The 13326-nt window shown below is 25.4% G+C and overlaps 2 protein-coding genes across 2 annotated transcripts; both read right to left on the reverse strand.

Annotated features, from left to right (window-relative positions):
• On the reverse strand, positions 1-417 carry LOC145841351 (ubiquitin conjugating enzyme E2 B-like). The gene has a single exon (XM_082948713.1). It carries the CDS (start codon positions 415-417, stop codon positions 1-3), a length of 417 nt encoding a protein of 138 aa, XP_082804839.1.
• Positions 418-6158: 5741 nt separating this feature from the next.
• Positions 6159-12672, reverse strand: LOC145840593 (tryptophan 2,3-dioxygenase-like). The gene is made up of 11 exons (XM_082947901.1): positions 12584-12672; positions 11861-11927; positions 11484-11580; positions 10567-10703; positions 9864-9925; positions 9370-9445; positions 9093-9311; positions 8705-8845; positions 7745-7850; positions 7348-7438; positions 6159-6659 (listed from the first exon to the last, which is right to left on the reverse strand). The coding sequence occupies exons 1-11, from the start codon at positions 12601-12603 to the stop codon at positions 6479-6481; spliced, it is 1197 nt and encodes a 398-aa protein (XP_082804027.1). The 5' UTR covers positions 12604-12672; the 3' UTR covers positions 6159-6478.
• Between the last annotated feature and the right edge of the window lie 654 nt (positions 12673-13326).

Below are 13326 nucleotides of genomic sequence, written 5' to 3' on the forward strand. Positions count from 1 at the left end.
TCACTCCAAAGCCTTTCTTTTCCTTCCAAGCCTTACAGACTCAATAGTAATTAAACTGCGCACTTTCAGGAAAATATCATCAAACTTAAAGCATTCATCCCAACTTCCAAAAAAACTTTCAACAACTTCCCCGGTTTCTTCGTTCACGCTCCGATGCGAAACTTTGGTGACAAATTTCACTCTGGGGGGTTTCGCGGGGTAGTCATCGGGAAACCTGAAGACCAACTCGAACTCTTTCAGCTGCTCCTTTTTCGCGTCAACCGGTCCCGTCATCGTGACCCGAAACGTCTTCCAGTCACCGCTCGAGCGTCGCATCGTGATGTCATCTGTGACGTAGTACGTCGGTTCGCCGTCGTAACGAGCGTACGACGTGGTGAACTCGTCCAGGTCTTTCCGGATTCGTGCCTCGAAACTCATTTTTAACTCGCTGAAAAATCAGCAAACTAGTTGTTGTTTATTTTTAGACAGGAAAAAAAAGTTTTAGAATTGTTTATGGTTGGTTATGTAAAGTAGTTAACATTTTAATTGGATGTTATTTAACTTGAAAAATTTCAAAAACCCTTACACTTTAAACACCAAAGGTTATTTGATTTTTTTTTGTGTAGACAACACCTTATTAATTTAAAAGTCACAGGAGATTGATTTATCTATGCAGCTTATGTTAGGATTAACTGGGATAAAAAAAGAAAACAAAAAATATTCTAGGAGATAAAAGATAAAATACTTAAGTGAACACTTATGACTATATTAAATGTTTTAAACAACAATTTTGTTTTCATTGAAGTTAGTTCACTCTAAAGAAAGTTTTAAATTATGTATACCAGACTGACATAAATATATACTAAGTAAAAAGTTGGATAAAATAACATTAGTGTATTTTAAACATTAAATGCTTTTTTTAGACAGTATGTGTACTTACATACATATTTCTATTATTATCTTTTGTTTTTATAATCGAGAATAAGCTTTTTGACTAAATAATAATAAAAAAATAATATAAAATAAATTAAGTATTATTTTGGTTATATACTGTTATCATAAAAGTAGCAGCTTCTGTATTAATACCAAGCTTCATTAAAACTGTTGGTTTTAAATGTATATTGTTATTTTGAAAATTAGTATTTAGGTAAACTGTTAATTAAAAAAAAATCTGCATACCAAATAGTCTGACAATTAAATATGAAAAAAGTTTTGAAATAAAAATAGATTTAGTATAGCACTCTGGTATTTAAAAATTTCACTTAGTATATAATAAGAATATACAAAACTTTACTTTTTTAAACAGAATGTTTTACATTCGATTAAAAACATAAATTTGTTATTATAATTGATATCGGTTCTGTATGACCTACTTTTATAATCAAAGAAAATAAAAATTGGATCAAAAACATAACTTTAAGCAAAATGTTCTAAATACTAAAGTATACTTACAAATCAATTAATTTTTTTAGTTCACGTTGCAGAAAAAAAAGAACTAATACTTTTTTAAAACATATTTTTTTCTTTTATCTAAGAATCGATGTTTTCATCTACATAACAACTTTATCACATAGAAAAACTACATTGAGACTTAATCTATAAATTTTCAACAGCAAATGTTAGAGCTTTTGTAAAAACTTTGCGTTTGAGGTAAAATAAAACAAAAAAAAATTAATAATAACTAGCTTCAGTCAGTAGATCATAACCGAAAGGTTTTTTCGTGCACAAGGTTTTTGCACAAAATATTTTTGGCGTTTTTTTTGTCGTTCAATAAACATTCAATAATCAAGTTGTTTACTCTTTTGAATATTTAAATTAAATTTGTTTTAAAAACGGTTTATAATAATATATATCTAAAGGAAGTGTTTTACAAAAAAAAATATGTAAAACATATCTTTAATTAGATACTTAAATGTTAAAATTAGACTTATAAACTTTTGTTTTAGGACATCTTAAGAGTAACTACCGCAGGTGTAATTCTTTTATGAATACGTTAATACAATTTAACTCCTTTAATTTTGTAACAAACTAAATTTTAGTAAAAAAAATAATTGTAAGTTTCTTAATTTTTTAAAGTAGTTGAATATATTTTTTCTATATATATTGTAATACTAGTCCTTGGTAAGACATTAAAATGTACCAGTGGTGTATGACTCGATAACCGAATTGTTTCTTTTGTACACATAGTCCTTGGACCAAATACTTTGAGCACTTTTTTGTCGTTCAATAAACTAGAAAAAAAATGTGGAAAGCAACTTTAGAATTGTTTTTTATTGTTATCGTAAACAGATTTCTCATTCTTAACCTACCTAGTGTAAACAAAACACAATCTATGTTTGTTAAATTGAAGTTAAGAATGTTTTATTTAAAACTTTGCAAATAAGTTTATGAGTAAATATTGAGTTTAATATCAATAATCAAGTGTACTTTTTCGTTACAGAAAACATTTAGCATAAAACTAAAAATTGTTTTGAGAGTTAGAATCAGTCCCGATCTACGCGTTGCCAAATGTTTATTATCATTAATTTTAACTTAAAAATAGCGTCTAACTATTGAATTAACTTTTATCAAAGTGTAAAAAGACTCTGAATTGTTACATCCTACAGACCTTATAGCCTGTGGATTCATAAAATTTAAAAGGTTTATTATTACATTTTACTTAACATCATCAGTTTCTCAGCAAACGAAATTAAATCAGTAGTCTATGTTAAAAAAAAAAGTACTAAACAAAAAGTAATAAACAATATTACCAGGTGTTGGTTGTAGTACCGGTTGTTATGTTGAACGCTAAATGAGTTGCAAAACAAGTAAAAAAATCTTTGTCATAACATTGTTTCTAGCTATGTTTAATTTTATAACTTTACTTTTATTAGAAAAAAAATTATAAGAGAAAACATTTAACACCAAACGAGCATAAAAATTATTCCATAAAATGGAAAACAAAGTACAAGTAAAAAAAAATATGTTTCGTTTATTACTTTGTAACAACTGTTTTTTTTTTACAGTTCTACAAATTTGTTGATGAACGTCGACTAAATCAGTGACTCTTAAGTTTTTCAATAGCTGATAACAGTAAAAAATTTTGAACACTAGATATATTAAACTTATTGTTTTTATTAAACGTTATACTTAGTTAGATAATATTTATATTGTACTAGCTGTTACAAAGTAAATCTATATTTTTTGGGAACTAAAAAAACAGCTATTTAGGTTAGCGTTAGAGTATATTCAAATGTTAACTAATGTTGAACATATTTTCACAACTCATTAGAATTTATGTGCCTATAGTGCACAAGTGCATACTTTAAAAATCACTGAATTAAGTAACGGACAGTTTTAGAAAGTTATGACAAATAAGTACTAAGTAACCTTAAAGTTCCTAAACGAAAAGTAAACACATTTATAACAACTTTATCAGAGAAAGAAAAATAAAATTAATTTTTTTATAAAAAAATATATTGTATTAAAGACACTGGTCAAAGATACATTATAGTCTATATCATGCGTTAGAAATCTTTGTTTAAATGCTAAAATTTTTAAGTCTCAAAATAAGTTTTTTATAAAACGACAACAAATATTAAGTAACGTAAGTATAAAAAGATTAAGCATCTAAAGTAAAAACATTAAGTTCACCAAAAATAACTGTAATGTTTTGTCGATAAAGTATACGATGTAAAAATCAGATATTAATTTAAACAAGTTGGTACATAAAATCTGGTTTGTGAGCAATCGTAAAGTTGAAAAAAAAAATACTAGAACAAATCATAAAAACTAAACATATAATATTATCTTACTAAGACACTATGGATAAGCGAACTTGAATTATGATTGAAAGTTTATTTTTTTTTATAAGACAAACTCTTCCTTAAATAAAAAATAAAAAAATTCATAAACTTAGTTAACTTTAATATAGTTTATAGTTATATTAATCCAAGTACCACTGTCTACAAAAATCTAGACGGCCTTAGTCGTTTAAATTAAAGCACTGTAAAACATTTTCTAATTTAAAGAATATATCAACATAACTAGCTACTTTTTTTTTGCTTTAGGAAATATTCTAAACTTGAAAATTTACAAAAAGAAACATTCACATCATATACACACAAAACTTAAAATAATTTAGATAATTAGAAATTTGTTGTATAAGTTTCTTATCAATTGTTTAAAGGTAGTTAAAATTGTCTTAAAACTTATAAAAGTATTTTGGTATCCAAAAGTTACGATTATTCTTTTAGTTTCAAACCATTTAGTTTGAATAGCTAAAAAAGCTTTTTCAACATGCATATTGTAAAGTACAAACATATTCATACTTAATGACGTTTTCTATAAAACGTTTTACTTTACAAAAACAACAATGTCTATGTTAGTTTGTTATCTTTAAATCGTATTCTAATTAAAGTTTAAACTACTGAGTTCATTGTTTTTTTTTAAGTATGTAATATTATAGTGTAAAGTTAAATGCACATATCTTTAAGATTTCTTCAGACACTGTAATTTGCATAGTTTACGTTTGCTATCCTTTACAAAGTTATTTTTTCGAAATGATAAACTAAACATTTCTAACTTCAACAAGTATATTTTTGAACTATAGCTACAATAGTACTTGATTGTCACATTTGTAGTTTTTATATTATATAAACTTACATTACATAACTTTTTGTATATTATATAACCAGCAAAACGTAGTTAATATTTTATTAGCTGCATAGATAATTAAAATAAAAACAGCTAAAATCTAGATTGAAATACTACCAATCTAAAAATGATTTTTTTTAGAAACACTATAATCTATAAGTATATTCCAACCTAAAATTTTCAAAAGATGCCTGTAAATAAGCATTTATTTAATTCATAACTTTAAAAAAATTACTTAAAGAACTATACGAAAAAATGAAATAGAAAAATATACACTTGAAACTATAAAGTTAATGGTAATTTTTTTTCTGTAAAATATTTTGAACTTATTTATTTAGTTGTTTAGATCAGGTTGTCAAAACGTGTTCGATATAACACTCTTGAAAGCGATTTTAGTTATAAGGGGTTATAAATAGTAAAGTTATGCATAAGAACTAATACAAAAGACAATAAAAAAAAATTCCAATGGGGCGATTTTGATTAAGAATTTGAGAAACGCTGGCTTAGATACTAAAATTTATTTATTTATTGACTTTTATTTAAACAGAGTTTGGTTTTAGCGAATGTAAAGGCGTGGAAAACTAATTGAAAGATGAACTGTAGTACACTTACAAAGACAGATATCTTAATTAGCTCGATTTCGGTGTATCAAAAAAGCTAAAAATTTAGGTGCATTAAGTTTAGAACTTTTATAAAGAATAAAAATCCGATCAAAAATAAAAACAGCAAGACTTCCCAAACTGTCTTATCTGGCTGTGTGGAATATAAACTACTTATCAAAATGTCTACCAATGCATATGAAATAATATTCGTTCCAAGTTTTTTAAATAAGTTACGTAATAGCGAATTTATTTAGGAAAAAAAGGTTTGTATGGTAAAAGTTAGTAAGACTAGGTTAAAACCAGGAGTATGCAGACTTTTATAAGTTGCAAGCTACTAAAAAAAAGTTGTTCGCTGCCTTACTCTTTGGAAAAAAAAAACTTTTCCGCAGGCCAAAGTTGTTTTAAATATTCGTAGTAATCAATAAGCTACAAGTTTGACAAAACAATCGTTATAAACATAGTTGTTTATTGCATGACAAAAAAAGCGCTTAAAATATTTGGTAAAAGACCTGGTGCTTGAAAAAACCTTTCGATTATCGAGTCGCGCACCACTTGGATACCTTTTAACGATCATCTTGTCAAGGATTAGTCAACATATATAAATCATTAAATAATAATTACCAAACTTAGACCCTAATTGTAAGTAATTAATAAAAAAAAAATGTTTTGAAAAGTAAATTTTTGACTAAAAAGATTTAAACTTAGTTGACTACAATTTGCTGACCCCTAGTTTTAACTGAATAGGTAGTTGGTAACTAGTTTGAATATTAATATCATATAAGTTTCTAGATTTTTATTACAACAAAATATAGTTTTTGCTTTGTTAATGATAACTAACTTTATATTTATTCTAAGTTATTTTTTATATGCTGCATGATTATCGCTTGTAGACTTGACTGCTTTATTTATGAAACTTTAGTTAAACAAGAAAAAATACACTGATAAAAAACAAAAATTTTGTTAAATTAATAAAACTATACATAAAAATGTTGTCAATATTTTTTTAATTGAATTTATGAACTAATAAAAAAGGTTATAAAACTATTTCCATTTACACCGATTCACTTTATTTTTCTTTAAAAAAGATTTTTTTTTCTTACTAATAGTCACACTTCTGAACGGAAAATTTACAACTTATTAAATATTTGTTAACACAACAAAAAACTTTAGCAGTCGTCAAACATCAATAGTCAAGTTTAAAAAACAACAACATTGAGATATCAAAGCTTAACAAAGAAAGACATAGAGAGTTTTAAATTAAGTTAAAAACTTGCTTTCAATTTATCCATCCAAGTGGAAAACTGTATTTCGTTTTCACTTGATCTTTCAAAGTCGTGAACTGACAAGCGTCTTTCAACCGCTTTGGGTAAAGCTGGTATGAACTGTTTTGGGATTAGATATCCGGAAAGTTTTGAAAAATCAATAAACACTTTGTAGCGGTCTCTAAAAATATATAAGTTATTCTTTTTTACATATTTTATATAAACATACCAAAAAATTATTCTCTTTTTACATAAAATAAAACATTAGTTTTAAAGTAAAACTGTAAGTTAGATTGTTTTTTGTTAATAAGAAATTCCAATCTGTTGCTATTAAACAAGTTTTAAAGAGCTGCTTTATCATAACATAACTACTGTAAGGTATAACAATTACTTTGCAGGTACAATTTTAGGTTCTATACATAAAAGGCAATATAATAATTTGTGTTTAATTTTGCTAAAAGTACTTTAACGAAAAAATAAATATTAAACTATGAACTTCACCACACGACCAACAACAACAGCATCAGTGAAATCCCATGACCAGATGTTGGTTTGGTGTTGCTGGTCTTGTGATGAAGTTATTGATGTGAAAAGTACAAGTTTTATTGATGTTAGCTGGAATAAATACTGCGTAAAACGAAAACGTAAAACAAAATAAAACAATCTCTTGACTATAAAGACTAATTAGTTTAATTTAGTACTTACGAAACATCGCATTTGTTCTTAACTGGTAGTTTGTTTAAGTGAAAGTTTAATTTGAATATAACACTCCAACATATGATATTTAAAAAAATCATTTAAATAAAAAACTTATACCGATCCCCTAACAAACTTTTCACAAAAATTTTAACCAATCACTTGTTACTCACCCGCATGTAGCTTTTAAATATTGGTATCCTGATGAACCGTAGGATCCAGAACCAGTTCCAATCATCTTTTGCACCATACAAGTATGATTAACTGTAAGTTGAAAATTCAACAAAAGTAGTCCAATTTAAAAAAAATTGATGTAACTCTTCATATTACTTAAGTTTCAAATATTAACAAAACTGTTTTGGTATTAAGCAATAATTTTAAGTAAAATATTATACACATTATAAAATTGATTTAAACTAATCATAAAAAAAACATGAGTTTTTTAATAAAAATATTTTTTACACAGCACATAAGACTTTACTAAACACGTGAGGTAGTATTTAAAAAAGAACTTTTCTAAATTGAAAATATAACACATTTTTTGTTAGTTTAATTTATTATTTTTCTCACATCTGAATTTGCAAAACTGAGAGTCAAGCTCCATAAGGGTTTGTATAACTTGGTATGGAACATGGAAGCGAGGCTCTTCGTTGTAAGTTAATATCATCAAAGCCCCCTGAAAAGCAAGCCGTCTAAATACATCGTTTAAAATACTTGGAGTTTTAGTACTGAAGCATTTATTTTATGCTTTCAATCAAATATTTTTAAACGGAGAAATATGTAAAAAAATTGCTGAGTAAATTAAAATAAAACAACTACAGTAATAAATATATATTTGTTACATTGCACACCTTAAATTAACTGCTTCCTAAATAAATATGTTTTTTTTTGTTTTAAATAAGGCTAATCAAATAAATGTAGAGTTACATTTTAGAAGTAGACTAAATTTGTTAGAAGGAAATTTGTTGAACAAGTATCCATTTATATTTTGATACTTAAGCTTTAACGATTCACTCGCTTTCAATTATAAACAAATGATTAAAGCATAATATTTTTTAAATTTAAATAAAAATTAGTACACTTAAAAACTTTGATGACAAGTTACGTTATTATTTGTTTTCAAAAAAGTATTTAAACGTTCAAATTTTTATTTCAATCAAATTTTTCTATCTGATACCAAATGAAAAAAAGAGTTATTTATAAAATATTTGCTTTGCTTATACTTTAAGTGTGCAACATGTAAGTTTTTTAGAAAACTTTTATTTGAACTAATAATTTTTATAGCGAAAAAGACAAATTGTAAAGCCAGTTTTGATTTTCATTAATATACATTCATTTCTATAATTATTTAATCATTTAGAAAAAAATAACTTTAGTATGTAAAATAGAATTTTAAATATAAAAATAAAAATTAAAAATAAAAAACTTTAATCATAATTCAAATAAAAATAAAATGAAATTTATTTTCAAGTATTCAAATTCAAAAAATACTGTTGTCATAAGTTATTGAAAACTACAATTGAAACAAACTTGCATCGCCTTATAGGAGAGACTTCTATCCTTTCTAGCTAATAACTCTTCATATGAGCTTTTGCACAAAATCGGTTTGAATAAATCTTTTGTTTTATTGACTATGTCTAATAACTCTGTTTTTTCTTCACCAATCTTTGTCTTAAAGTATTCATAAAAAAATAAGGACTTTAAAAACATACCTTAATTGTTTGTTAAACAGTATTTTTCTGATTAAAATTCTTTTGTTGTTAAAAACAAAAACATAAGTCTAACTTAAAAAAAAAATCTAGTTTTACTTTTCTAAAAACTGTTGTCCGCAAAACTTTTAGTTTAATAAAGATATAAATACGTGTCAAACATCATAGCATTACGTACTCTCTCAATTACAACTTAAGTTACAGCCTACCTCAGCTCTTTCTTTGATAGCATTTGTGGAAGACTCGACAGAGTCTCGAAATCTGTCAATAAATTTGAAATTGTCTTCTTCAATACCTGGTGTTCTACTTAACCAATCATTCACGTAATCAAATAAGGACATTTCGCTGTTATAGCTTTCCAAAAGATCTCTGTCTTTTTTAATAAACGCAGTTCTATAATGGTTTCCTTTAACGGAAATTCTTATTTCCTAAAAATAGGGATAGTTTAGGATTTTTTTGCATAATTATTAAAAAAAGCTAACTAACTTCTTTAACTCCCAGCCTTATTTCAAGCAGTCTAAACTGGAGGCTTTGAAATCCAGAAGCGTCTTCAAGAAAGTTTCTTAAGTTTTTTTTTTATGATAAATTTTTATAAACTGATAGGGTTTACTAAAAAGACCACTCTGTGAATGTCCTTGTATTTTCTTAACAGTTCTTTAACTGTTATAGCTGATATATTTAAATTAGAGCAAAACTAAACTATTTTATAACAACTTTAACCTTAGGTTAAGTACATAAATATAAATTACCTTTTTTAGATTTAAATTAAATGTCTTTTATTTCGTATATAATTTTATTTTTAGACCATAAAAACTCGTATAACAAAAAAAATATAATTAATAAAACTATTGTTTTTAGTTTTAACTCTAGGCCGACAGTATAACAAAAATAAATTCTATATTTTTATATAATAGTGTATAATCTAAATAAACTTAAATATTACTTTTAATTATGTTCTATAATACAGTGTGAACTTTTACCTGAAGTCGTAAAACTGCCGGGCTGTCATTGTTTCAAGAACTGCAAATTGACCATTTATGAGCTTTAAAATTCAGTTTGACGGTTATAATAAATGGCTAGTTACACACTACTACTAAACTAATGAAACTAGACTAATGCATATTTGTAACTACTTAAAACTACTTTAATTATAAATTTAACGAAATAACTGTATAATAAGGTTTTGATTGAAAAAGTTTTATTTCATATATTATCTACTTAAAATCAAGCAAAAGTTAAATAGAAAGTTTAAGCTCGTTTAATACTAAGATTACGTAAAATTAAACTTAAATCTTTACAAAAACTTCAATATGAATATTTTTGTATAACTTTGTGTAATTTAATCAAATAACAACAGTTTATTATCATATTATTATTAATAAAATGTTTTTTCCCAGTGAAATACTTGTTATCTAAAGTATTTAAAAAGATTCAGCTAAAGTTATTCAAACTTTGACGTAAATATTAAAGATTTATAAATAAAAACTCAAATTTAAAATACTACTCGTGTTTTAAAGATGTTTCAATTTTGATTTTCTAAAACATAAAAAAAGGTTTACCTAAATGTTTTTAGTTCAAAGCTTTTTTGGTTAGTTTAAGCAGGTTATATACAAGAAAAACTATTTAACCAACAACGTGCTAAAGTTCAAAATCACAACTATTCTTAAGATATGAGTTAGAAACCTTTAATATTTGAACAATCCTGTTAAGTCTTGATATAATCTTGATCATGTTTCTTTCTTGAACGTTGTCGTTTTCACGAAAAATATCAAACATTGAGTCGATTTCGAATAGAATTTGTTTGAACCAAAGCTCGAAGGCTGATTAAAAAAATAGTAAAAAAGTTCGATAATTTCATGAAAAATAGATACAATCTACAAAGTAGAAAATTATTTAAGTTTTTTTTTTAAGCAGGTAGTAAATATCTACTATTTTACATTTTATCGCTACAAAAATTTAATAAGCAGTTTTAACTTTAGAGAACTACAAAAGTATGTTTAAACTTTAAAGTTATTTTATTTTAAGCTTCACACAAATATTAATAATCGAGCAGGGAAGGCTAGAATTCAAATATAAATATTGTGTAGTTTTGAATTATGACCATAAAAGTTTCATAAAACAAATACAAAGTGCATTAGTTTTGTAAAGTGCACTAAAATAGTGCTATGTATTATATTGACAACAATTTTAACTCTGATAACTCAAATTCTGTCAATTTAATTCTGAAAATTTAAACTTCTACACTTAAGTTTCTGAGTTACTGTAAATTATCATAACTTTTAAAATTCAATTTTATTTATATTTTTAATTTTTTAGTTGTTTTGCAAGAATTTTAATTTTTTTGAGTGAAAAATAGTGAGTCTTAACTAAACTTAACTTATTAGAAAGTTTAAACTTCTTAATAGGGGTGCAACTGAAAGTTTAAACAAGTTTAGCCAGCTTAAAACATCCTTCCTGGCAATAAATCGCTTATGAATCTTTTTTGACTAATCCTCAAGATAAATAAAATAGTTTAACGAGTCAAATTCACACTTTATTTTTAATTGTAAGTTTAACTTTGTTAAAACATTAATGAAATTTGTTACATAATTATTAAACACCTTGGTGAGTGATTATGAACAACATTTCTTCATGTACGATTTCGCTTGTTTCCTTGCTTCTACTGAGTGGTTGCTGACATGATAGCAGCTTGTCCAGCTGAATAGTTTGAACAAAATTTAAGTTATTTCTTCATGTTGAGTAGTTTAAGTGAAATTCATTAAGTTGTTAATTAAAAACTGATAGTTCGGTTAAGCTGATTTAGCGTATTTTTGCTTTCTGTATTTCTGTACATTTGGTAACATTGAATAAAAATAAATAATTTGTGTAAATGAAAATTAACACAGGTTGAGAAAATATAATAAAATTTAAGTAGCAAACATTTTCTTAAAACATATTAAATAAGATTAATAAAAGTTCTAGTATACAAAAAGCTTACACAAAGATATCTGTCATAAGTGAGCCAGTTGTCTTCGTCATTATCCTTTGATATTTTTCTACTTTTTCTATTAAAATCGTTAACTTTAACATCTTGCTACTAAAAATAATTGCTTTAGTACGTTATCTAGAAGTATTAAAAGAAAAAGGCTTTTGTTTTGTTTTTGTATGAAACGCACTAAACAACGTTTGAGTTCGATTTATCGTCTAAACGGAAAGTTTAAATTAGTTTAGTTTAGTATAATTCTTTCAACAAACCAATCTACAAGACTACTTATGAAGTTTAATAACGTCAATGGAACCTTAAAATGTATAATCTAAATGAGTTTAAAAATTACTATACTATTCTAAATAGCGAGAAATATATAAACTATATAAATGTATTAATATATCTAACTGTAAAGTTATGGTGGTTATTATCAATAAGTGACTTTTATTTTGTTTTTTCTTCGATTATTTTAAATATTACCTATAGTCTCCACACAGTAGTTTATTTCAAGTTACGTTTTTTTTACTAGCTACTTTCAATTTTTAAGTTTACATATACTTTTTGTAAATAGAGAATTTAACTAGTAAGTTCTTTGCTAATGTACAAAAGTTTCTCGTAAAAACCTTAACTGAATTTAACAATGTTAAAAAAAAATTACATGTACAATAAACCAAAGTCTATTGATATAAAAATTATGATCGATATAAACATGTTTCATTAAAAAAATTCACTAACCCTTTAAACGGACAAGACATTATTTCAAATTAGCAATCTGCAACAATCAAAATGAAGTGTTTTAAAATCCCTCATAGCGTTTATATACTTTGTTGTATGTCATAAATGCGGTTGTACAGAATTACGTACTAACAATATATACACTAGATAGCTGAGTTTAAGTGTAAAGTTGTTTTAAACGATTAGACTGGGCGGGGTGGAAATATTACATTCCAATTGGCTCTAATAAACAAATCTCTTGCGAAATCGGAAAGTGAAACGAACTGATTCATTATAAAAGAGAGCTTAGTATTGCTGTATAAGGTTATATAGTGTAAATGTTTAAATATAAATTTACATTATAATACAAAACAACAATTAGTTTAGATCAGCTTTTTTTGCATTTTCATGCTTTCAAAAATTTTAGTTTATACACTGTATACAGCATAAAAAATGTTTACACAATATTTAATATAATTAAGTTTTTACCGTTCAAAACCCACAAATTTTAAAATGATTTGTTGTAATTGCGCTACTTTGTGAAATTTATCTCGTGATAACTTTTACTTTCTGTTTAAATAAAATCTGAAAGTTTATGTGGTATTTTGATCAGTAATTTAGATGATGAATAAGAATGAGTATTTTTTGAACAATAAGTTTTAGGTAAAAATTTATTATTAGAAAGTGTTGAATAAAATATATACCTGACTATATTGCAGTTTTAATCTTCAAAAGTATTGTTTTTTCAACTCACATATTAACAC

The sequence above is a fragment of the Thalia democratica genome, chromosome 7, assembly GCF_965202585.1.
Source record: "Thalia democratica chromosome 7, ktThaDemo2.hap1.1, whole genome shotgun sequence".
Classification (NCBI taxonomy): domain Eukaryota; kingdom Metazoa; phylum Chordata; class Thaliacea; order Salpida; family Salpidae; genus Thalia; species Thalia democratica.